The sequence below is a fragment of the Chenopodium quinoa genome, unplaced genomic scaffold, assembly GCF_001683475.1.
Source record: "Chenopodium quinoa cultivar QQ74 unplaced genomic scaffold, ASM168347v1, whole genome shotgun sequence".
In the NCBI taxonomy this organism is placed as follows: domain Eukaryota; kingdom Viridiplantae; phylum Streptophyta; class Magnoliopsida; order Caryophyllales; family Amaranthaceae; genus Chenopodium; species Chenopodium quinoa.
The window spans coordinates 72,938-98,290 of NW_018743331.1; the positions used below are offsets into that span (position 1 = coordinate 72,938).

The following is a 25,353-nucleotide window of genomic DNA, read 5'->3' on the forward strand; positions in this document are numbered from 1 at the left end:
CCTACAATTGGATTACAAATCCAGAAGTGATACTGAAAACCGTAGTCTTGTTAAGGCAATGGTCATGGCCAAGGCCGAATGTAGTATTGGGCTGAAGTTAAAACAGGGGTTATGGAAAGAAGATGGATGTGGAAATAACCAAGCAAAACATTACCATGTTTGTCATTGATGACACAAAACTTATCCAAAAGCGGAGATTGTCACCATCCATTGTCGAATAATGAGATTGAGGTTCTAGAGACAATTACTGTTAGAATGTACTGATTTCTGAGAGTGAGAACAGACTACAAAATCAGCCCCCTTACATATACTAGCAGAGGCAACTCTCACATATGAAGTCATAAACCTTGGTGATACTGATCCCTAGATAGAATATCTGGTACTGCCACAGCTAATGACAACTCCTAGAAAAGTACAAAAAAATGTACTAGAAAAGGACATTGGTAGAATTGTATAAATTACTAATTAAGCTAATAACACACCTTAAGCTCGAGGTTCATGGTACAAATTAAATTATTTACTGTAGAATTAGATTTTAAACCAAATTTAGAAAAATGGCATTGATCTAGTGTCTCATATTCAAAAATAAATAAATAAATAAAGAGCCAAGCAATAGGTAGTCACAATACCATCACCCATGCACTTAGATCAGAGAAACTTGTATGAAATTTTTTGATTAAAATGTATTTACAAGAGGAAAATTGTGAGTTCGATATTGACAAATCGATGCAACCAAATGGGTTCTCTTTTGCTTTTCTTCCTAACTGTCCTACAAGCAGTATGTCTAGTCTTCTATCTATACTGTTGATGAATCATGTTGTAACGGATTCACAGTGCAAAAATTTTCAATTTCAAGGTTATATAGAGATCAAGTGGGCTAAAAAATATAAAGCAAGCAAGAGAAAGACATAAAACGGTAGAACCCCTTAGGAAAAATTGCTGTCCCTGCTACCTGCAACAACTTTGCGGTGACGCCTTGAACCTGACTTTCTATCTTTTCCACGCTTTGAAGGAATTTTCCTACCCACTTCTCTATTTATAGTTGGCGACATTCGTATAGATGGTTCTCGATGTACTATGATTCTACGAGGTGACGGAGGGGGCCGATTTTTTAAAACTCCTCTGTGGTATGCCTGCACATTGATTAATTTATAAAAATCAGCATAAAAATGAATTTGGATCTTAGTCATTCTTTAGAATCAAACACAAACTCTAGCATGTTAGTTGTTTCCAGGAAGAGAGCCCAACATAATGCTGGTTAAATTTGCATCAACGCAAAACTTCCAAAAAATTAATGGTTTACCTTAACATTGGTTATTTATCATTATTTTTAAAAATTGGTAGGCGAGTATGACAGATAACACACTTCAGCAGCCCAACATATATCAATGCTTCCTACAGTGATCAGACTATCTTACATTATGATGTGATTACCTGTATCACAAAGTTCCGTCTTTCACAATCAAGAAACATGTAAATACTCCAGTTAACTTTTGACATTATTTTGTCACGAACAATGGAAAAGCTTAGCTGATCTCTAGAAGTAAAACGATCAACTTCATTAAACCACAAGCAGGTAAATAAGTTTGTAATTGGAATGTGCTCTCTAACGATCACACAACCCTCAGGAACATCTGCAGAAAATCAATCAATACAATGCTTCTCAAAAATTGGTGAGAAAAAGAAAAAAGAAGGAATCATCTATCGATTTTTTTAATAAAACAATGGATTATTCAGACTAGAAAAAGAAGATGAAAGCAAGTTTGACTTACGCACCACTAGTAATAGGAAATTTTGTCTCAGTATATGGGGTCAAACCCTCATCACGATAAAAATTAATCTGCTCATCGATAGAGGCATTGTTATATTTTCCCCCAGCTTTATTTGCCTCAGCTTCTACAAACACATCAAATCTTGTATAGTGCCTTGAAATGGCAAAAGTTGCACTCTCACGCCACAAGAACCTAATAATGCCATATATTAATGAAAGCATGAGATGGTAAGATAGGCAAAGGGTATTTAGACAAATCATATACAAGTGATGGAAAAAGAAATGCACCCAGTTACTTTTGCATCATTTGTTGAGATAATTGCAAGTGCATAAAAAATATCTTTGGATGAGGGTCGGCAGATTTTTATTGTAATAAATGAGCAAATTCCTGCTAAGTTGCACAGAAGAAATCATAAAAAGAATGATACCCCCCAAACACACAAACCCTATCATATTTTAAAAAACTCATTTTAGAGAGTTTAATCAAATTGACCTCATCTATTTGTCTTAGAAGGAAGGGATGATAACTCAATATTTCGTTTGATATTATTCTGAAAGGTACTCATTAACCTGGTACCACTCTTCCATCTATTATATCAGAAATCACCGACTTTCTTGATATGGAAAAAAAAAAAACAAAAAAAACTGACAAAATGCAACACTATCAAAAATAGGAGGAAAAAGGTTGCGTTGATACAATGCCATTTATTCTTAAGCAAGTCATTCATGTAATTTATTTTACTATTGAGGATGGAATGCACCAAAGTCTGAAACTATGAAACCATTATAACTTCAGATAAAATCTTACTATTATTAACTTGAGACAAAACCAGCAGACTACACATTCTTGTTAATGCTTATTCTTTTTGTAGAAGGAAAGCTCTCAGGGATCTGCCATCCTGGAACATATTCCATCTACACAAGGGTTAAATTATTTAATGTTTCAGTACTCCAAATAGTCTTGTAAGGCCATTTGCTTTCTTTTCACTTTTCATCTAAAGACATCTTTTATGGGGATCTGCCTTTCTGGAACATATTCCATCAACAAAAGGGTTAAATTTATTCCCATTCTCAGCCACCAATCAATTGATGTTATTGCGATTCAGTAATTTGTCTCTCTTTATGAGATTAGTCTGATTAGTTGGTTATTTTGCTACATACCATAATGTGTGGATTTCCTTGAAAAACATTTTTTTTACATCAATGATAATTCATGGTTAAGATTGAGCCATAATATGGGTGCCAAGCAGAACTAAAGCCATATGTAAAACAGGATCTAAAAATTTGTATTGATATTTTAAATATGCTGCCTATCATAAGGAGAGTGGTAGATTGTTTTAGCAAGTGTTGTTTGGCATATTGTCAATAATAGCCTTCATTTCCAATACATAAAAAAATGATTAGCAAATTTTACATACACTTATGATGAGGTTAACAAATACGTTTAGCATCAATGACAGCACAGGGAATGCCAAAAACTATTTGTATACATGTCATCATCCAGAAAATGAAGTGGGCACAAGTCTTTGATTGCAGATACAATTACCTTTCAAGAACTTGATAAGGATCCCGTACAAGCTTAAGTTTTCCATCAATCCATATTGAATATCGGACATTGGGAAAGAGTCTGTGCAATAGAAGCTTAGGAACCTGCAAAAAAACATATTCATCATCAGCAAGAATCTAAAATAATATAAATAATATAGTCTACTAGTATTTCTCACTCTGCTCTGTGCAATACATACCCAGAAAGGGCAAGAAAAGAAAGGAGGGCATAAATTATTTTGACTAGAGAAAGAACAGCATACTATGGCTGAAGCAAGCAATTTGACTTATAAAATAGATATGCTGAATATAAAATGGATGATCGACTAAGTGATCAAAATTGTGCAAACTTTAAAACTATGGAAATAAAATCAAAATCCTGCTCATAACTAGCACCACATCTCTGAAAACTTTTCTTGAAATCAAATAATCAAAGGGTAAGTCATTTAAATCCTTCTAATATGGCCTAAGGTCCACTATCAAGAGCATGTATAATGGTATGCATTTACAATGGATAATTGTAAGAGAATATCAAAAGGCTGGCTCTGCGGTCAATCAAAAGGTAATAATGTCTGCATTTTATAAGACCACACTTCAAGTACAGGGAGAGAGTCATAATTGAAGGTGTAACTAGGCACGGAAGTGGGCCACCCGTGCCAAACTTTCTTGTGCAACTGGTTTAATTAAATAAGTAATGGCATTTTGCGCTAAATACTTCATATGCAGACTACAGTTAGTGTTTACCAAAGTTTTACTAACATTCAAATTTTTAAAAATTGGCTACTCAAGTTAAGTAGTTGAGAATGAGGTATTTGATTGTAAGGGATGGAGGTGGAAGATTTTTGTGGATGACTATACGGAATAATCACTTTTGGTTCATGTAGCCGACCCCACTTATGGGATTAAGGCTTTGATTAATTGATTGGCTACTCAGGTTAAGTAAACAACTGTTAAAAATGTGCACCTAACCGAAGACTGGCAAAAAGGGTTGCAGTGAAATACTCATGGTAGTGATATAATTTCACAACAATATTGGGCCAACACACTGTGCTATGCATCCCATCAATAACCCCATCCCAGGATATCAATTATCTATTTCACAAGCTCCCATTCCTGAATTTCTAGTTGCTATAGATTAAACAGAGAAAGGAAGTCATCAAGTTATCTCTCTCTTTCTTCCCGGTTTCTTTCTTGATTCAAAATTTCAGATTGAAAAATATGAGATAGAGAGCAATTAAGAGGGGCACAAAGAAAGCACTTAACTGAGCTTTAAGTAGCTGGGAGAAGACTCCTCTAATGAGAATCTCAGACAAGATGTCATGTTCTATATGATTTGTTGGCCACACTTCACTTATTTGCTTCAGGTCATGTATAAGACTGGTCAATAGAATCAACAAAAATGGGCAGATGGAAGAATAAACTTAAAAGAGGCAATTCACCAAGAGGTTATCATATTAGCTTTAGCTATGGTAAGCCAGCTTTTAAAAGGTTAGAATCCTAGAGTTGACAAGCTGTGAAAAGATAAGTTGGGTAGTGCAAAAGGCTTATAATGTTGACAATACTCGAAAATGTATCACTGTTCTAAGGTTCATTTGCCAAGTTAATGATCTAGTGTTCTACAAAATTGACAAGAATACACTATCGCACGATCTACCTTTCCATTGCGCCTTGCGTCAGAGTATGGAGCATTACGGACAACAATAATTCTCCAAAGGCCCACCATCTTGCTGCTATCTAAGATACTCTTATTTCTCATGTAATTTTCAGTTTCCTCATCAATAAACATATAGAATGGAACATGCTTCTTTGCAATCTCGCTAATATTTACTGGTTCTTGTATAACATCATAGTTTCCTACAGAAAATCACAAATTTCAAAGGAAAGTCAGAATAATACACAGACAGTTTTTACAAATCGTGGAGATGTAGATATGTACCAAATATTGCAGATGCAACTATGACATCATGATACTTTTCCAGCTCAGGAAGATCTTCTTCGTCAATATCAAATCCACCTCCACGACCAGGCCTACTACTGTTAACAAACCTGTAACAGAACACATCATCATGCAAAAAGCAACACTTAAGCAACACCAAAACAGCAACATCAGTTATCTGTCTTTGTCATCAATTGAAAGACTACTTTCTTATAGCAGAAATTGTTGTTCTATAAATAATCTATAATGGCCAGTACTCACCCACAGTGTACAGTCATTGACTCTGTTATGTCAAAAGAGTCATTCCTCTGCTTCAAAGAACGGTATCCACCAAAGTCTGAACCTCGATGAGTTTCACTTTTAGTAGAGTTCTCCCCTTCCACAAAAGTCAAATGTTGAAGCACTGGAGATGCCGATGGTAAACTTGGCATACTTGCTTCAGCTTGCTTGTTTGACAGATAACATACTGGACAAGCTAGTACATGTAAAAGGAGAAGTAACATTAACCACGGACCAACATCCAAAAACTGGAAGAAAAAAAAATGACAATTGAGAATTCAATGGGGAAGAATGCTTTCCGTACATATAATTAATTTCCATTTTTTAAAAACTATAAATTTTAATTGAATTCAAATTTCATCAATCGCCGATATATAAATAAAATAAAATAAAACAATTAGAACTTTGTGCTTTTGCCAAATCCGCAGTGTTTTTTCTATCTCAATTCACAACTTTAAGTGTAAAGAGAGAAATTTCATAACTTGTTGAATGTAATCAATCATACATTTGGGCTATATGGACCAGAGAGGTTCGATCAATATATGGCCAATCAATACTGAGAAACTCAATCTAACTTCTATGCAAAAATCAGAGCTAATATACAATAGATTCATGAGCCTTACGTCTTGGTCCGATCCGTTTAGTGCTATGTGGAGGAGGAGGGGGAAAAGTGAAGTTTTTGCATGGATGAACCCCAGGATCTATGATAAACGCAAGAGATTTTCCACTGTTCCTATTCCCGGTAATTTGTAATGTTGAGTTGTCTCCATCCTTCGTAAGATTCTTTGATGTAGGAGTTGAAGATAGGGAACTGATAACACTTATTCCACGAACTTTTGTCTCCTGAAGAGCTTCAAGGAAACCTTTATGGTTGCTACCAGTTGTTTCTACACATAGAACTTCAAAAGGTTACACCATTGCCAAACACACAACAAAATGCTATAATTATCTTGGTTGCATCAGATAAGATATCTTGTCCTAAAATCAAGAACTTCAAATAGTCCAACGCAGAAAAGTCACAGGGGAAAGATAAAGATGCAGAAGCCAGAAACACTATCATGTATAATATGCTTAAAAATAATTTCACCTTCAATCCATCTGAAAAATAATACTACTAATAAGCAACATAGTAAGTGTACTTCCAACAACTTAAGGACAAAAAGTTTACAATCATCTGTAAAATATTAATGCAGACAGCTTGTATACTATATTTTAGTTCAACAGAGAGATCATACAATGGGGTCAAACGCAAGCTCAAAGTCACTAAATAGCATGATTACTGAAGGACAATTAAGCAAAATAAAGCATACTGTAACAAACCTTTGTTAACTGTAAAGAAGCCTGAAGCAAAAATCAGCAGGGCAAAGACAAACAGTATCACCATTCCAATTTTTCCTCGGCACAAGTATCTGCAAACAAATGGGATGCACCTTTCCCTTTCCTTTTCCCTGTAACTTGAAAGTTGCACTTTGGACGACTTCCGTGAGAAGACATAGGAGGTATGAGTCTGCAATACGCCATTCGATTGCTGTAATTGCAGTGATCCATTACTTCCGGTACGTAATCCCAATGACTTAGTGGTCATTGTATCTTCAAACCCACAAATTGACCTCTCATTGCCCTATTCCCCAGTACCCCCTCTCACATCAATGTAAAATATTAACTCCCTATGCAAATTTTGCTATGGCTTCAACTTTTCGATAGTTCACCAACTTATTCACTCGTAAATCAATCCCAAATAACAATGCAATTCAATAATCTGAACCACGAAAAAAAAAAAAAAAATCCAACAAAATCAAAAAATCTTGCATTTTACACAACCCAATATATTCATCAAAACAACAATTCAAATTGAAGATATAATATGAATTTACCAATCAATAAATCAATCAGTCAACAATGAATTCCAAGCGCAAATTTAATCAGTAATCTGAATCACAAAACATTAATCGATTTCAGTAATAAACGCAACATTTTCATACCAATGCTGCAATACATCATAATTTTCAAAAGAAACTACAGATTGAGCAACAATGCTAAAAATCAAAACAATCAAAAATTCATAAAATTGCGACATTACCTTAAAATTAGCAGAATTATGAGCAAATCGCTCAATCAGTAGTAGAAGCCGGGATATTCGGAAGATTAGATTATCGAATTCGGCAAAAAATTCAAATCAAATAAATCTAGGGTTCTTGCGAAAAGGATCGAAATTATAGGGTTTTTTTTTTATTGGGGGTAAAAATGATAAGAATGGTGAAGAAAGATTAGTACTATAGAATTTGGATAGGATTAAAACCAAAATTTTATTGGCGTGATATTCTAAACAGGTGTGTCAGGGAATAATTTCATTTAATATTATAATTAATGTGTTTTAATAATTGTATCTTTTGTTTAAGGGAAGTTTTAATTAATATCTTAATCTTAATGATATGATGATATGATATGTCATTTATTGTTTTATTATATTGCACTTTCTCAACATTTTCCCATGCATGTTCAACGGCTCTTATATGGTAGATCCAGGCCGGGGCCGGGGCCGGGGCCGGTGCCGGTGCCGGTACCATGTCACTAGAGACGGGCAGGCGGGCCGCAGGCAGGGCGGGTGCAAAAACCCTATTTAAATTGTTTTTCTCTCCGTTTTGTATTATTTGCACGCTTTGGCACACATGGTAATGTATAACTTTGATCATTAATAATACTTCTACAAAAATAAAAGTATAGTCAAAGTAAACATATAAATAGTGCAAAAAGTCAAATTGTTGCGATTATTACGAAAATAGAGTTAATATTGCTGTCCCAAATCATTATCGCCTTAGCGACTTGATTATCCACACCAACTTAATACTCAAATTACCTGTCCTAAAATTCACTTTAAAGGCTTGAAGTCAAATTAAATTTGAATATAACACATAATTAAGTATATTATACTAATATAATTGCATTTTATTTTTTTGCGTAAATAATCTACTAAATTTTTACATTTTTAAAAATTATTTTCTAAACATGAGAAATTTGAATTTTTTTTTTTTTTTGAAAGAAGAAATTTGAATATTTAAAACTAGTGAACTTGGAGTTGAACTTAAAAGGGGCATGTACGTACACCTACACCACCAACTTTGACAAAAGCGTTGAGCATCTTTCCCATCTCAGCACATTAGCCATCAAACTTTCCAATCATCCCCCTACCCCCCCACCTGTATGAATTGGATGAGGCTCATCACTAAGATAATAACGTCAAACATGAGCCCCTTAGTGCACAAATTTGGGTATATGGTGTGTGGAGATAATACTATTGGGTTTGAGAAGTGTAGACAATGGTTTAAGGCATGAGCAAAAGGGCATGGAAGAGAGGGTGTTGCGCACTAAGGAGAATATATCCACACGCGCAACCCAAAAAATGTTTCTGCAGGAACAAAAGCAAGTGCTTGAAGCCTGAAAGGAGCCCTTGCGCGTGCAACAGGAGGGTCGTTTTAAGCATGTGCAAAGCCCAAGTTCGCGCACGTGATCGGTCAGTTTTTGCGAGTTTTACTTCGTGGTTTATATATCTTTGCATGCTCGTAGAATTGCTTATTATGTCTTGCATGCACTATATATATACTCATGTTATTTCATTATTAGGTCATGACGAGAGATTGATATTGAGTGAGAAATAGTCTGTTGTACATAATTGCTCATACGTCCTCTTAGGGTTTAAGATAAAGAGTGAATTGAGAGGTGCAAACTCTCATGGTGTATTAAGATCATATCTTGCATTCATTCACCATCAAAGTTTTACTCCATAGTGGATGGATTGGTGAGTTTTTCTCCCAACACTCCGGTAATAAATAAATTATACGAAGTAAAAAAATTGATTTTATGAAACTCATGTTGAGAAGTATCCAACAATATATATCTCCCATGAATGTACATATTAATGATAGTTTTTTTTTCCTTAAATTTTTAAAAATTTGACCATGAAAAAACAAGTTACTATATGATGGGATGGAGGGAGTATAATCGGAGTATCTAAAAACTTTGAAATACTTTTAGGATTTTTTGTGAGAAACTACCTAATAAAATCCGGTTTTTGTAAGAAACTACCTATATAAAAAATGTTGTAAAAAACTGCCTATTAAAATGCAAAATGTTGTAAAAGACTACCATAGGTTGGAATCTCGTCGTTAAATTTTTTCTCTGACGTTGACCAGCCCACTTGACCCTCACTGATGTTCTGCCTTTTGTTGCTGGACTTGCTGCTCAGGCACGTTGATGTTGTTGTTGTTGGTTAATGATGTTGGTAGACTACATATGGCTTGACTAAAATTGATCTTCAAAATTAATGGCTGAAAGCATGTGCTTAAGGGTGAGGTGGTTGTGTTGAAGAGTAGAGTTTGCTGCTTGGTACTGAGAAGCTAAGAAGAGGCTGATGGATAAAAATTGGAGAAAATTGGGTGGATAAGGGGTTAGAAAAAGTCATGTGAGGGTGCAGTGGGCTGGTCAACGTCGGATAAAAAAGTCAACAGCGAGATTCCAACCTATGATAGTCTTTTACAAAATTTTGCATTTTAATAGATAGTTTCTTACAACATTTTTTATATTAGGTACGTAGTTTCTCACAAAAACCAGATGTTATTAGGTAGTTTTTCACAAAAAAAAATCCTTACTTTTATATGAACCAAAACTTTAATATGTATTATTCAGAATATTTTAGTTTGGCTTATGTGTATCAAGAATTCATAAATTTCCATTAATCATACAACTGCAACATTATGCGTGCATGGTAAAAATTAAGATGAGATGCTGAGATTAAACATTTAATAATAGATAAAAAGTTCATCATTCATATAGAATTTTTAGTACAAAGAACAAGAGTAGTACTAGTACATCATAACTCATTAATTAGACATATCGATCATAAACAGGTGATATGCCATTTATTATTTTACTACAAACTCCTGCATGCATGCATCAGATAGCTAGGGATCGGACTATATCGGAGTACTCAGATTTCCAATTCCTCTTCGCTTACTTGCTCGATCATCCTGTGTCATCAAAGCCAAGCAACATTAATTAATTAGCAAAATTAACATGATTAATTATTACCAACTGTCTAATAATTTATCAGTATTTATCCCTCTGTCCCTTATTTACATGCCTACTTCCCATTTTACACGGGAATTAAGGAACTTAAAAGTCATGATTGGGAAGTACAAATATGTATGTGGGGTTAGAGAGAGATAGAGAGAAAGAGAATGTAGTTGGTAATTATTGAAGGGATGGAGAGAGAAAGTGTTGGAAAATAATATCAAAAGTACAAAAAAAAAAAAAAAAAAAAATCAATGACAACTCATCAAAAAGAGGGAATATTGTCAAAAAGTAAATTGTTAAAATAAAAATAGGCAGATAATTTTGAAACCCCCAAAAAAGAAAGTAGACATATAAATAAGGGATGGAGGGAGTAGTATCGATCTAATTGCTCAAAAAAGTTATGGGGTCGTCGTACATGCCCCTGATTCCCTAATCTCATATGATGTGGGGTGTTTTATTAGACTTGGCAAAACAAATCCGTAGATAAAAATCTAAATTTCCTACACGACTCTGATATATACATGTGAATTTTACAAAACAGAATTTAATGACCAAAATTGAAGTAGACATCTTCATATGAGACTTCACATGACACAAATATCACATGACACAAATAAAAAGTTATATACATCTAAATTTTCTATTGTAAATTAAACAGAATTTTCTACACGACTCTGATATATACATCTAAATTTTCTATTATAATCAGAATTTTCTACACGACTCTGATATATACATCTAAATTCTCTATTATAATAAAAAGTTATTAGATGCGAGTCACATATTTCAAATATCACACGACAAATATAATAATCCGAGTTAATATTGGACTAACTTGATGATGACAAAAAGTTCAAACCAAATATTGGACTTAAACACTAAACCTCAATCAGATTAGCCTATTTGTATTCGTCAAAAAAAAAAAAAAAAAAAAAAAGATTAACCTATATTTGTAACCTCTAATGTTGACACTTATATTTTGATCCATGACAAAAACAAGTTTGTTAAATACAAAAATCTTACCATATTAATCACTGTCACTGCCACTGCTGTCACCACCATGATGTCCAAAATGGTGTTTCTTGCTCTTCTTCTTGTAACCCATCCCATGGTGTCCACTTCCATGGTGCATGAAACCTTGAGCCATGCCGCCTAACCCGGCACCGTGACCATAAAACGGGGTGGCGTGGTGGTTGTTATGATGACCATGATGGTTAGCATCATGGCCACCATAATATGGGACGGCGGCAGCGTGGTAGTTGTCATAGCCATGATGGCCTCCACCATGGCCGTGATACGGGACAGTGTGTTGGTTGTGGTGGTTGTCGGTATGGTATACGCCGCCTACGCCTTGGTGGTGGTTGTAGTGGTCAGTTTGACCAGGGTAATAGGGATATGAGTTCATTGCTAGTAGTACACTTAAATTGGCTAGTAGAAGATAAGTTGTTTTGATAGGTTTTTTTAGAGGGAATAGATTGCAATTGTAAGTTGTAACAAAGGAGTTTCGCACTCTTTTATAGGAGTTTGATAGTGGGGGAGAAGGCGAACATATACTCCATATTTTCTATTTTTTATTTTGTTAAGAGAATTTATACTCTGAATTATTTTTCTCCCATAAATTCTATAAGTACTGAATTATTATTACTCCTATTATTATTACTAGTCTACTACTACATACTTCTCTCCCCTTAACTAGCTACGGCTACCTATCTTCGGTTCAACTTCTTTCTTTCCTTTTTTTTTTTTCAGTGGTGCCGAGGGGCAAGGAAAAACAAACAGAAATAAAACTACTAAGCTAGAGACTACTACTACAAACAAAACTACTCATTATTCTCTAAAACTCTTCTAGAAAAAACAACTCCACGCAAGTCCTCCAATAAAACGGTTTAATGATCTACCGAGACCGCTTTAAATATGATCAAATCAAACAATATAATAGCATGTCTATACAACAATACGAATATAATGAAATCTTATTTAATAATGTTTCATCTTAAAAATTATTGTACAAATATAGTCATAATCTAGTCAAATATTATTGTACAAATAAAGTCATAAACTAGTCAAATCAAAAAATTAAATCAGACCACTCCAGGTGATGAACAAAGGACATTGTAAAAATACGTTATAAATAAAGTCATAAACTTGTGAAATTGATGTGAGCAGGTGACTGTCTATTTTAGGTGTCGTTTGGTTGTTATGAGAATTTACTTCCCATAGAAAGTTGTATTTCATGGAAATTAAATTCCTACATCAAATTCATGGGAATTGCATAAAGTTATTTGGTTAAGGAAGTTGCAAATCATGGGAATTTAGACTTAGCTAGGGGAGGTTAGGTAATTAACTTCCCATATTTTGTGGAAAGTCACAATTCCCATGAATTTACAATTTCCTCATTTACACTTTTATTGTTAACCAAACAACTCATCCATTTTCAAATTCCTATGATTTTCCACTTCTCCCATTTTCTTTGCGTAACCAAACAACCCCTTAAAAAATGACTCACTAATTCACCATTGAAAGTCCGCCTCACCTGTAATTGATGGTGTGACATCTTAGTTTTGAGCTAAAAATTATTTCCTTTGTTCATGTTTACTTGACATGTTTCTTTTATCACACTTGTCAATGCAAAACTTTAACGATCTATAACTTTAATTCTCCATAAGTAAAAATTATAAAAGTTATATTTTATGATAGTAGTTATTGAGACAAATTCAAAAAGATCTCAAATGAATATGTTTTTCCTTACATATTATTCACAAAAAACGGTTTAAGGACATGTGGTGAATAATGTAAAAATCCAAACGGGTCAAGTAAAAAAAACTCCAAAAATATGGTATATATTCTTATCTTTACTGCTCAGAAAATCTGACCTTCCTGAAATTTCAAGCGAATTTGTCACAGCTAGTGGACAAAAAAATATGTTATTTTTAATTGAATTTTCCTTTTTAATGGATTTGGGAATCATACATATTGATATTAATAATATATGCTGCCTTTGGTTAAATTGCTTACTCCTCCATCCCATAATACTTGAGACGTTGGGTTGGACACATAGTTTAAGAAAACTACCTACAAGTGGGTTTATTTAAAACATTTTTTTTTAAAGCAAGGTTCATTTAAAACATTTGTTTATTATACTGTATAAAGGATTATCTTTTGTATTTTTATATTGTAATAAAACAAAAAGTAGGGGAGCTGGTGGAGGTAGTGAGGAGAGAAAATGTAGGATTTAATTGGGTTTTGGGGTTTGTGGTCCCAAAGAGAGTATAAAAAAATATTTATTTATTAATGATCTCATTCCATATTTAATAACGCGTCAATTATTTTGAGACAAACAAAAATGATAACTATGTCAAGTATTATGGGATCAAGAGAGTACAACATTATGCAATCATGGACTCATAGTTAACCAAAGAGTCCCAATTCTTCATAGTAGTGAAACATTTGGAAAGGAAGAATCACTAAAAGAAATAAAAAAGAAAAAAGGTCCAACAGTTTTATCAGAATCAGATGGAATCGAATTTGATGCAATGATAATGTATTTTTTTTTTTTTTTTCAAGTTTAATGGAATAGACATGTTTAACAGAATATTAGTGCTACCCTAGCAAAAGTGACTCATACTCAATTATTCAACCCGAAATATCCTAATTGTGAAACCCAAGCTCAACCTAAAATTATTTGACCAAAATTTGACCAGATCCAAATTAAATCAACTCGATCTGCAAATTTTGACACGCGTACAATAATGTTAATGGTGCACTCAGTCAATATATAAACTTATGTTCATTGGGGTTAAACTCTTTGTTATTAAAGCGGTCAATATATGTTCTTTTACATTATATTCTTTTTAATATGGGACATATTATTTTGGTTATGGACTACTATTATATGAGACAAAGAAATAAGGAAATTTGTAAATATACTCAATCCACCTAATATAGAAAAATCCACTTTAAATACATGAAGGCCGGGTAGGTGAGAGATAAAGCGGGTGACAGATGGTTGGGATGGGTTTGGGGGGAGCTTTGCTTCCATTCTCTATTTTTTGGAATTTTTTTAAAGGGTAAAGAGGACACTAACTAGACATCAACCCTCACATATCGGTTTTTTGGTCTAGTATTAACAAGTCATACACTTAAGAGTACAAGGGAGGATAGGGGAATCTCTACCTCCTAGTACCCTTACTTAGTAGGATTCAAACCCTCTTTAGGATTGGAAAAATTGATATTAATAATCTCAACTTTGCCCCATTTTCTTTTAATAATCCCAACTTTGGATTATTCTGGAATAATTCCAACTTTGGAGGGGGGTGTTTGCTTTCTTCAATCTCAAACTGGTCAACAAAAGTCAATGACCTATTATATTAGGTAACTTGACACGTGTAAAGTTTTGATTGGTCCAAAAAATAAAAAAAAAATAAAACAAAAACCACAAAACCACAAAACACCACCAGCACTCCTCCCTTTCCCCACTGGCCCACCTTAACCCCACCATTGCCCAGGCCGCCGGCCGCCGCTGGATTCCTCGCCGGCGTCGCCGATTTACCCCCTCCCGAAACCCCCTCTCATTATTCCCCCAAGCAACACCAAGCAAACCCCTCCCTCACTCCCAAAAACTCCAAACCGCCCCTCCCCCACCATGAAACCCTAGCGGCTAGGGTTTTTGATGGTGGGGGAAGGGTGTTTGGGGGTTTTCGAAAGTGGGGAAGGTGGTTTTTTGGCGCTTCGAGTGTTTCAAGGGAGATTTGATGGTGGAGGAGAGTTGGAAAACAAGGGAAGGAAGGCGGTGAGTGGGTGGGTCGAATCACCGGCGCGGAGGGAGAGGGGAAACCGGCGCAGGGGAGGGGGATAGTGACGTCGTAGGGGAAGAGAGGGATGGCGGCAGCCGGCCGGCGTCTAGGTTATGGTGGCTGATTGGTTGGGCGTGAAGTTTGGCTGGGTGGGTTTTTTTTTTTTTAATTTCTTTAATTTTTTGTTTTTGAAATTTTTTAACAATAAAATTGCGCCACGTGTCTTTAAAGAAAAAAAAAAGAGATAAACGGTCATTGGGATTGAAGAAAGCAAACACCCTCCAAAGTTGGGATTATTAAAAGAAAATGGAGCAAAGTAGGGATTATTAATATCAATTTTTCCTTTAGGATTATTTGAGGAAAGAATTTTATCAAATGAGCCAATATTTTATTAGTCTATTTTTCTGGATGTGCTTGAACAAATTTGAGATACAAAGTATGATTTACAAAGTTCCTTATTTTTCGATCTCCATGACTTTCTACATTATTCAGAGCACGTATAAGTTTCATGCATCTTCTTGAGTTACAAACTGGTTTATGCTCATGGCTTGTGTGAGGTGAGTAACCTTTTTTTGGGCCAATGCGTGCACAATTGAGAATCCTGTTTTTGTAAAACTCTTAAATTGTTGAAAGTTTTGAGTGAATTGATTCTTAAGAATAGATATTCCAATCTCTCTATTGGAAAACTCATGGCCACTCAATTAAAAATTCAATCAAAATAGAGAGACTAGAAAATCTTTATATTACTATGATAAATTAATTTATATATGATTCTCTAAATCAATTCAAGATCACATTATTCACATATAATGGTAATTTTAAATTGAAAGAAATGCGTAAGCCTAAAATAAGAATATGTACCATTAAGCCCATTATGGAATAATTCATAAAATATAGTATAGTGAATGCAAAAGAAAAATACCCATCAACAAAGAATACCTATAAAATTAATGTTAATACTTCTCTTATAGCAAACCAGCAAAAAATCCTACATCAATTACAAAAAAAATGGCTACAATTCAATTGTGTAAGCCTGCTCAAGTTAGTTGTGATCAAACTAAAAACCTGAAAACCGGGCAAAACAATGAGAAAAAACTTCACTTCCACTTCTGGCAGAAGCATGGGAATGAGAAGAAAAATGAGCAAGCAACTAACAAGCATCAAAACGATGTTGGACACCCTAATTACAAGCATGTGACATTTGAGCACAAAAATGAGCATGGGCAAGCTGCCAATAAGCCGTGCCACGATGTTGGACACCCTACGCAAGGGAATACCGAGGTCAAAGTTGTGCATGGGCAAGCGCAAGGGCAAGCTGCTAATAACAAGCAGCATCACGCACTGGCGGAGCCAGGATTTTCAAATTGGGGGGACAAATTATGGATATAATATAAAAGCGAAGACAGTTGCATTATAATGTATTTAATCCTGATATACCAAAGCACCAACAAGAATAGAAGTATAAGCAATCACATGATAATGCACTAACAGGATTATAAGCAAAGGATATCACAAAATCTAAAGTGTTGCACATAATGACACTTAATCAACAAAAACATAATAAAAGCAGAACCAAATATACTTGCCTAATGGAAGTCCATTTAATATGGGCAGCTCCCAAAGATTGTGTTTGTACATAAAAATGGCTAAATGTTGTTCCTTCACCGATGATCACCTCAAGAACATAATTAGTCCAATAACACTTGTTACCATCTCCACCTAAAAACACCTCAACTATACCCACCTCTCCTCCCTTCTATCAACACCAATACTCTCGGGTTCGAAACCGGCAACATATTCGACTCGGCATCACTCCCTTTCAGTGAGAAAGACCTCAAATTTAAAGGGGCATCAACTCGGCACCCTTCAGGCACATAAATAAAGATCAAATCAGGAGCACCAACCCCATTTAAAGACCAAAACAAATCCCCTTCAATATTTGACACAAATTCCGATACCCTTTTCAGAATATATAGCCTCAGAAAATAAGTAAAGTATGGGGAGAAAGAAAGGGTTATTGGGTTAACAATTAAAATTGCAAATTGGGGATTTCAAATTTTCAATTAGAAGAACAAATTAATATATTTAAGAGTTAAGACATACCTTTAGATGCAGCGAAGACCAGAAGATGACCGAGGCGGCGACTGGCGACTGACGGACGACCGACGACGATGAGGGGTTTGGCAGGCAGCGACCGAGCGACAGACAGGACTTTGGTTTTTTAATTTTGGTGACTGTCGAACGGAATTGAAGGCTGTCCGCTGTGCGCTGTCGTCTGTCGAACCTCGTCATTGACCTCACTGCTGCGAACTGCCGGAGAACGGTGGACAGCGTCAGGCGACTCTGGCGAGGTGAGGGCGAATCGAAGAGAGAGAAATTAAAAATTGAAAGACTTAGGGTTTGGCTGCAAATGTCGCACAGAGCACTCTGTAATTGCGTTTTTTTGTTTTTTTTTTTTTAATTTTTTTTTTTTAATTTTTTTTTTTTGAAAATGGGGGGACAAGTGTCCCCACTCGTCCCCTTCTAGCTCCGCCCCTGGCATCACGAGGTGACTACGAGTAACCCTAGGAGTCACAAGTTAAGGCAGTGCTTCGGCCATGGGGCCGCCGGCCTTGCAGATTCGGACGTTGATGAGGAAACAGAAACAATTGTTATTGAGAGGAAAATAAAAGAAAGGGTGGTCATTAGCCATGTTAAGAAGTGTCATGATCACAAGGAAGGATCCAAGCATTTAGACGTATGACATATATAATTCAACTCCATTTTTACTTTTTTGCCTTAATAAAGTTTGCAGTAAAAAGTACAAATCTGAAATTTCTAACTATTATTTTTGTTGTGTTGTTACATGCAGAGATGCTAATTTGTGGATGGAGTTGCTGAGGATTATAAACAAGCCAAAGTATTAATATATTGAGTGAAAGTTTGTACTTTTTTTTATCTAATGAATTTGCACTGTGTTTGTAATGTTATCTTTTTCAATACAAAATAAATAATACTCATACTAATATGATTTATTTACATGTTTTAAAATTTAAGATATTATATATGATTGGATTCAAATTATTTTTCATTTTTACAAGAGACACTGAAATTATATAACTGCAAAATTGATGGAAATAAATTAAATCACTTTAAAAGGAACTAATACTTTGGCCAAATTATCGAGACAAAACATGAAAATCGTCTCATCTCCTTATGATACAATAAAATAAAAATAATAAAAAAAAAGTGTGGATGTCAATTAGTTTAGTTGGTTAAGGTTTTGAAGGAGAACCCTTTGGTATTGAATGTGGTTTAGCTTTCTTTACACGAGAGAAAGAGAGATACGATAATTAAGAAAAAGATATGTCCTTAACGTTGCACTAAACATAATGATTCTTGAAAACACATAAATAGGGAATGGATGCGTGCAACATGAGATGTGATTCGACTTTGGTTGGATTATCCAAAAAATGATAAGTGTCCGCCTGACCGGTTAATGAACACAATAACACAAACACATTGGCTTGATCATGTATAGTACAGTACAACAAATAGTTAGTTATTTCATGGAGTAACACTGTAACACATAGTAAATACATGATGATGTAGTAGTTTCTAGTAGTACAAAGTTGGGTTTCATTTATTCTTAGGAAAAGTAAGACTTGTACATAGATTCTGGTTACACATTACATTACATATTACTTCGTACATATTACAACCAAATCATCACACATTATACAAGCCATAAGTAAACAAACTGCCGATAGATTTTCCAGGCCAAGACTTCAGTCACACCTCTGCATAAACCAAATATGGCACAATAAATTCAATCAACACAAAATAAACTTCAAAATTTCTTCCAAAATAATTCAACTTTAAAAACTCTTAGATAAAATAAAAATACAGACCTTCCTAGGCTCACAGCGTTCATGATCACTGTCACTGTCGCTGCTGCTGCTGCTACCATCATGGCAACGCCCCTCTCGGTTCTTCTTCTTCTTGTGAAACATCCCGGTGATCTTACCGATTATCCCCTGCTCATGATGATGCTGGGTATGCTTTGGCGCGCCTGCAACCGCAACGTCCTCATGCTTATAAACCGAGCTATATTCAGACACACCATGCTGGTTGATTTTGGCCTGTTCAGCACCATAGTAGGAGTTTTTATCATACACTACTGGTCTGCATGAGGCCATTTCGAATTAAACTAGTTTAATTTTTGTTATTTCTTTTCTTTACTACAGTCTTATTGTTTGATGCTGAGAAAATTACAATTCATGGGGTATTATATAGAAATGCAGGATTTGGTAGGTTTACATAAACATCATCTAGAAATTGATCACTTAGAAAAAAATAACAAAAAAATTATCAGCATATTAGCATATATTCTGCCTTTTCTATGATATGCCATTTGTTGATGGAATTTAACTATAAATCACATCTTGTAGGTCTGTAAGTAGTTCGAATTCGGCTGATATTTATGAATGAAATAATCACTATGTAACAGACTCTAAACACTGACCAAAGGGTTGGTGTTGGGACTGTTGGGGGTATGCAATCTAAGTTACACATGGAAAGAATAAGCTAAGGAAGAGAAGACTTCTAAATACTCGTAAGAGCACACTACATTAGTACTTATGAGGCCTTTTGGAAAGGATCATTGCCCCAAAATAAATTTGTGTGGCTAGGCCGAACAATATCATACTAATGCAGAATTGTGGTGTGCGTGCAGCCCAACAAGCTAAAGGTGGATGACTCTACATCACTTGAACTAAATTAGATTACAACCAATTTTATATACAACAGGGAAGTTTATTAGTTTATATATGCTTGATGTTAACCCTACAATATTGCGGTTTTTTTAGTTTTTGGTAAGAAGAAGGAACCTTTGTTAAACCAACACCTTTCATAGGTTAGCAGCCAGTTACAGAAGCCAACGCTTGAAATTAAAGGGGGGACGGTAAGGGAATCCCCATGTACTCCCAAGCATATGTATGTAGTTGGTCGAGCTTAAATTTGTGACCTTAATGTCACAATTAAGGTGAGTTCCCCATCAACAACTCCACCAAGCTATTTTTTGGTTAAGGTATCGCATTTATTGAGTATGATTCAATCCCTATACGCTTCCCTCATATGTAACAACAAGTTTGAGACCAAAGACAACTAATGCCAAAAATATACACCAGAAAACTTCACATGTTATACAAACCACAGAGTTGATCCCTCAAATTCCGCCTGTAAGTTTGTGTTTGTTAGTGAATTCGCGACCCATGCATCTTCTTTGTGTTTAAAGCTGCTTGATGGAGAGGTACAATCCATTGTAAGTAGGCCATCTTACCATGTTCCTTGCTTGTTCACGTTCTTCAATTATCATCTCACTTGCATTGTGTGGTTGTGTATGTGGTTATGCATTTTCTTGTTTCGTTTATTTGTGTGGCTTTCCTGTTTCAACTCATTTTATTTTTTTATCGTGCCAATATCACTTGCTTGCTACTTTACTAGTCCATGCTCTAGCGTACCTCCGTTGGCGGTAATATGTCACTACTTCGATTAAGTGATGGTATTGATGGGAGGGGATATGGATACATAGATTTTCTAATGTAAATACAATTATAACGGGAAAAAGTAGGGCTGGCAAACCCTGACCCGACACGAAAACCCGACCCGAACCCGACCCGAAGTTACTGAGAGAGACCCGAACCCGACCTGAACCGAACCCGAACAACCCGAATTCGACCCGATTTGACCCAAATTTCATATTTCGTAATAATATTAAGTTTTACACTATTTTTAATAGTTTCTAAGCATAACCCGAAATCGACCCGAAATCTGACCCGAACCCGACCTGCTGACCCAAATTGCCACCCCTAGGAAAAAGAGTTATCAATGTCACTATTGCATTGAGCAATGGGAAATAAATGTAATCTTGTTACAAAATATAATAATTGTGTATGCCCATTATAGTTTGTAACTCCCTCAATAATATGACTACCTTTGTAAATTCCTTGTAACCCCCATATGTCATTAGTTCACATTGTAACCCCCTCATGAATGGACTCTTTATTGTCCATATAGGTTACATTGTTCACATTGTGTATATATATAGATGGTCTAATGAAATGGATGAAAAACAAAAACAAGGATTTACCATCTACATCTATCTCTAATATTCTCCCTTTCTCCTTATTTTCATAACACGTTATCAGCACATGATACAAGAAGAAATTCAGGTACCTGAAAATGAAGAAATTTCAATAAATTATATCATGTCTGGAATTACATGGAACCGAAATCAAATCGACATCAATGTTGTTTTTGCTTACAATGTAGCATTAAATGTTAATAATGAGGATCATGAACCAAAATCCATTAACGAATGTAAACAAAGAAATGATTGGCCAAAATGGAAAGAAGCAATTGAGGCAAAATTAAATTCTCTAGGAAAAAGAGAAGTATTCAGACCTGTAGTCCGTACACCTTGAGGTGTAAAGCCAGTGGGATATAAATGGGTCTTTGTGCGAAAGAGAAATGAAAAGGGTGAAGTTGTAAGACATAAGGCACGATTGGTTGCACAAGGATTCTCACAAAGGTCTGGTATTGATTATGAGGAGACATACTCTGCTGTGGTAGATGCGACTACTTTTAGATTTCTGATTAGTCTGGCAATAAGAGAAAGACTTGACTTACGTTTGATGGATGTAGTCACAGCTTATTTATATGGTCCACTGGATAATGACATTTATATGCAGCTCCCATAAGGTTTTAAGCAGCCAGAAACAACAAAGTCTAGTTCTCGAGAACAATTCTGTATTAAATTAAACAAATCTCTTTATGGATTAAAACAATCTGAGCGTATGTGGTATAACCGTCTAAGTGAGTATTTGTTAAAAGAAGGTTATAAGAATGATCCTATTATCCCATGTATTTTTATAAGGAAATTTGGATCAGGATTTGTTATAATTACAGTGTATGTTGATGATTTGAATATCATTGGAACTCCTGAAGAGATTTCACTCTCGGTCGTTGTTTAAAGAAAGAATTTGAAATGAAAGATCTTGGAAAGACAAAATTTTGCTTAGGGTTACAAATAGAACACCTAGAGAATAGAATCCTTGTGCATCAATCAACATACATAGAAAAAGTTCTTAAAAGATTTTCTATGGATACAGTGCATCCAATGAGCAGCCCTATGGTTGTAAGATCCCTTGATGTAGAAAAGGATCTTTTTCAACCTCGGGAAGATGATGAGGAATTTCTTGGTCCTGAAGTACCATACCTTAGTGCAATTGGAGCACTAATGTACCTTGCAAGTCATACACGACCCGACATATCATTTTCAGTTAATTTATTGGCAAGATTTAGTTCATGTCCAACCCGAAGTCATTGGAATGGGATTAAACATATACTTCGTTACCTTCAAGGTATGAAGGATATGGGTTTATTTTTCCCTAAATTGTCCAAAGAAAATTTGGTTGGTTTTGCAGATGCAGGTTATTTGTCTGATCCACATAATGCTCGATCACAAACTGGATATGTGTTCACATACGGTGGTACTTCCATTTCTTGGCGTTCCATGAAACAAACCATTGCAGCTACTTCTTCCAATCATTATGAAATATTAGCAATTCACGAAGCTAGTCGTGAATGTGTATGGTTAAGGTCGGTAATCCAACATATAAAAGACGTTTGCGGTTTATCATCCAGGAAAGAGGCACCGACAACTTTATATGAGGATAATGCAGCTTGTATTGCAACTTAAGGAAGGATACATTAAAGGTGACAGAATAAAGCACATCTCACCCAAAGTTTTCTTCACTCGTGATCTTTAGAAGAATGGAGATATAAATGTTTTGCAGATTCGTTCAAGTGAGAATTTAGCAGACTTATTCACTATGGCTCTCCCTACCGCAACATTTAAAAAATTAGTTTATCGTATTGGATTGCGTCGTCTCAAATATCTTCAGTGACATAATAATGAGGGGGAGTAATTGTGTGCTGCACTCTTTTTCCCTTATCCATGGTTTTTTCCCACTAGGTTTTTCTTGGAAAGGTTTTAATGAGGCAGCATATAAACGCATTAAATCTCTCTTAGATAATTGGCATCCAAGGGGGAGTGTTACAAAATATAATAATTGTGTATGCCAATTATGGCTTGTAACTCCCAATATTATGATTCTCCTTGTAAACGTTCCATAAAACGTATTGACTCAAAATTTATCTTTGCTAGTGATGGGCGAATTATTAACTTGCCTTCCGAACAAGTAGCACATGGAAATTTATTATGAAGAATCTGTTGGCTCTTCAAAGAATGTCCACTTGAATTCTCAATTATTTTTCGCATCATTATTGAACCGTGATGGCCTAACCGGTCATGCCAAACAACATAGTTATCAGTAAACTTCAGGTTTAATATAGCATGAGATTCAATAGTATTGATTTTTGTGTAGTACAAACCAGTGAAGAATGTAGGTAGTTTCTCCAAAACATGTTTTGTGCCTTGAGTTACAGTCGTGATTTGAAGAAATTCATTATTTTCTTCACTTATTGTCTCAATATGATAACCATTATTGCGAATATCCTTAAAACTCAATAAATTTCTTTGAGACAATGGGGAGTATAATGCATCAATTATTTTAATTTTAGTTCCCCAAGGCAATTTTATGTTGGTTCTTCCGGAGCCTTCAATGATATTTGTACTACCCGATATGGTACTCACATTAATTCTTTTCATCATCAAATGAGAAAAATATTTTTTTATTTTTAAGTATTGTATGAGTAGTTGCACTGTCAGCAAGACATAATTCTTCACCATTCATAGTAAATTGAACTTGAGTAGTATCCATGTTCTCCACGAAATAAAATACATGTAGAATATTAAGCATAAAATTAATGATAATAAAATAATAAATCAATAAAAACACGCAAATAGTTCATAAATTCATAAAGCATATAATGTCCTTATTACAACCATAAAAATTAACATAAGTAAATCACTAGATTAAGTCTAATACCCAAAGTTCATACAATTCGATATAATTTTAATTATTCCCTTTTGGAGCAGTGAATAAATCAGCAACTTCTAAATGAGTTGTGATTAGGGGATTTTTATCCACCAAGCGCCGTTTGACAAGTGGACCAACCAGGTTCCGCCACGCGTCCTCCACGGACCACTTAAGACACGCCACGTGTCCACCCATGCCAAATGGGACAACCGGCCATCAAGGCCCATTTCAGTCTAGAAGCCCGTTCGGCCCTAGGTTTACCTTAAACCTAGAGAGTTGCACGCTTCCCAAGGCTATAAATACTCGATTAATCCTCATTAATCAGGGGACGGAATAATTAACCGAATAATTAACGGAACGGAGGAGAAACATTACGGAACACACTAATAACCGGCTGATCTCGCTAGCAAAGCAGATTACCTACATTAAATACTCTCACCTAGAGAGACCTTATTACTTTAATTTCTGTATTAATTACTCCTTAATCAGGTACTAACTTGACCGTTGGAGGCGGAGCTCTCAGGAGTCTCCGTTATTTTGCAGGTACAGGCGTCCGGTTCCAGTCTCGGAATTGTAGCTCTCCCGCAGGACATCAGAAAACCCCAAAACATTTGGCGCCGTCTGTGGGGAGAGTACTTCAGAGATGGCATCCAAGTCTGTACCGACCCCAGAAGAGAGGCGTCCCCTAGACGACCCTCAAGTTCAGTCGGACCATGATACCGAAAGTGAATTTGAAGTTGAAACTCATACAGCTCCAGACGGGACCCTAAGGGCCCGCCGTACCCGTCATACTGAAATAAGGGAACGGGAGTATCTTCAAACAGGAAGCGAGCCAGCAGGCGCACCGCTTGCTCGGCAACAGCCGACTGATGGGTCTGCTCCCATCACAAGGAACGAACTCATGACCTTCATGAGGGGATTCAAGGGAGAGATCCAAGAGTTGATCAACAAAAAACCGCCTGCTTCAGTCAAAGA

At 35.5% G+C, this 25,353-nt stretch overlaps 2 protein-coding genes and 1 long non-coding RNA gene across 5 annotated transcripts; 1 reads left to right on the top strand and 2 right to left on the bottom strand.

Annotated features, from left to right (window-relative positions):
- Positions 1-643: 643 nt before the first annotated feature.
- Positions 644-7,970, bottom strand: LOC110737645. Of its 2 annotated transcripts, XM_021917976.1 has the most exons (11): positions 7,612-7,970; positions 7,406-7,461; positions 6,852-7,290; positions 6,155-6,418; positions 5,514-5,727; positions 5,253-5,362; positions 4,971-5,170; positions 3,318-3,421; positions 1,777-1,964; positions 1,435-1,634; positions 644-1,133 (listed from the first exon to the last, which is right to left on the bottom strand). In XM_021917976.1, exons 3-11 carry the CDS (start codon positions 7,114-7,116, stop codon positions 927-929), a joined length of 1,752 nt encoding a protein of 583 aa, XP_021773668.1. In that variant the 5' UTR covers positions 7,117-7,290; positions 7,406-7,461; positions 7,612-7,970; the 3' UTR covers positions 644-926. The 2 variants fall into 2 exon arrangements, with proteins under 2 accessions (XP_021773668.1, XP_021773667.1); XM_021917975.1 differs by lacking the exon at positions 7,406-7,461.
- A 2,349-nt stretch (positions 7,971-10,319) lies between these two features.
- On the bottom strand, positions 10,320-12,097 carry LOC110737646. Its single transcript, XR_002514427.1, has 2 exons — positions 11,625-12,097; positions 10,320-10,555 (listed from the first exon to the last, which is right to left on the bottom strand). It is a non-coding gene; the product is annotated as an uncharacterized LOC110737646 (long non-coding RNA).
- A 4,204-nt stretch (positions 12,098-16,301) lies between these two features.
- Positions 16,302-18,395, top strand: LOC110737647. Of its 2 annotated transcripts, none has more exons than XM_021917978.1 (3): positions 16,302-16,733; positions 17,941-18,131; positions 18,246-18,395. In XM_021917978.1, exons 1-3 carry the CDS (start codon positions 16,403-16,405, stop codon positions 18,252-18,254), a joined length of 531 nt encoding a protein of 176 aa, XP_021773670.1. In that variant the 5' UTR covers positions 16,302-16,402; the 3' UTR covers positions 18,255-18,395. The 2 variants fall into 2 exon arrangements, with proteins under 2 accessions (XP_021773670.1, XP_021773669.1); XM_021917977.1 differs by having other exon boundaries at positions 16,302-16,725; positions 17,933-18,131.
- The last annotated feature ends 6,958 nt before the right edge of the window (positions 18,396-25,353 follow it).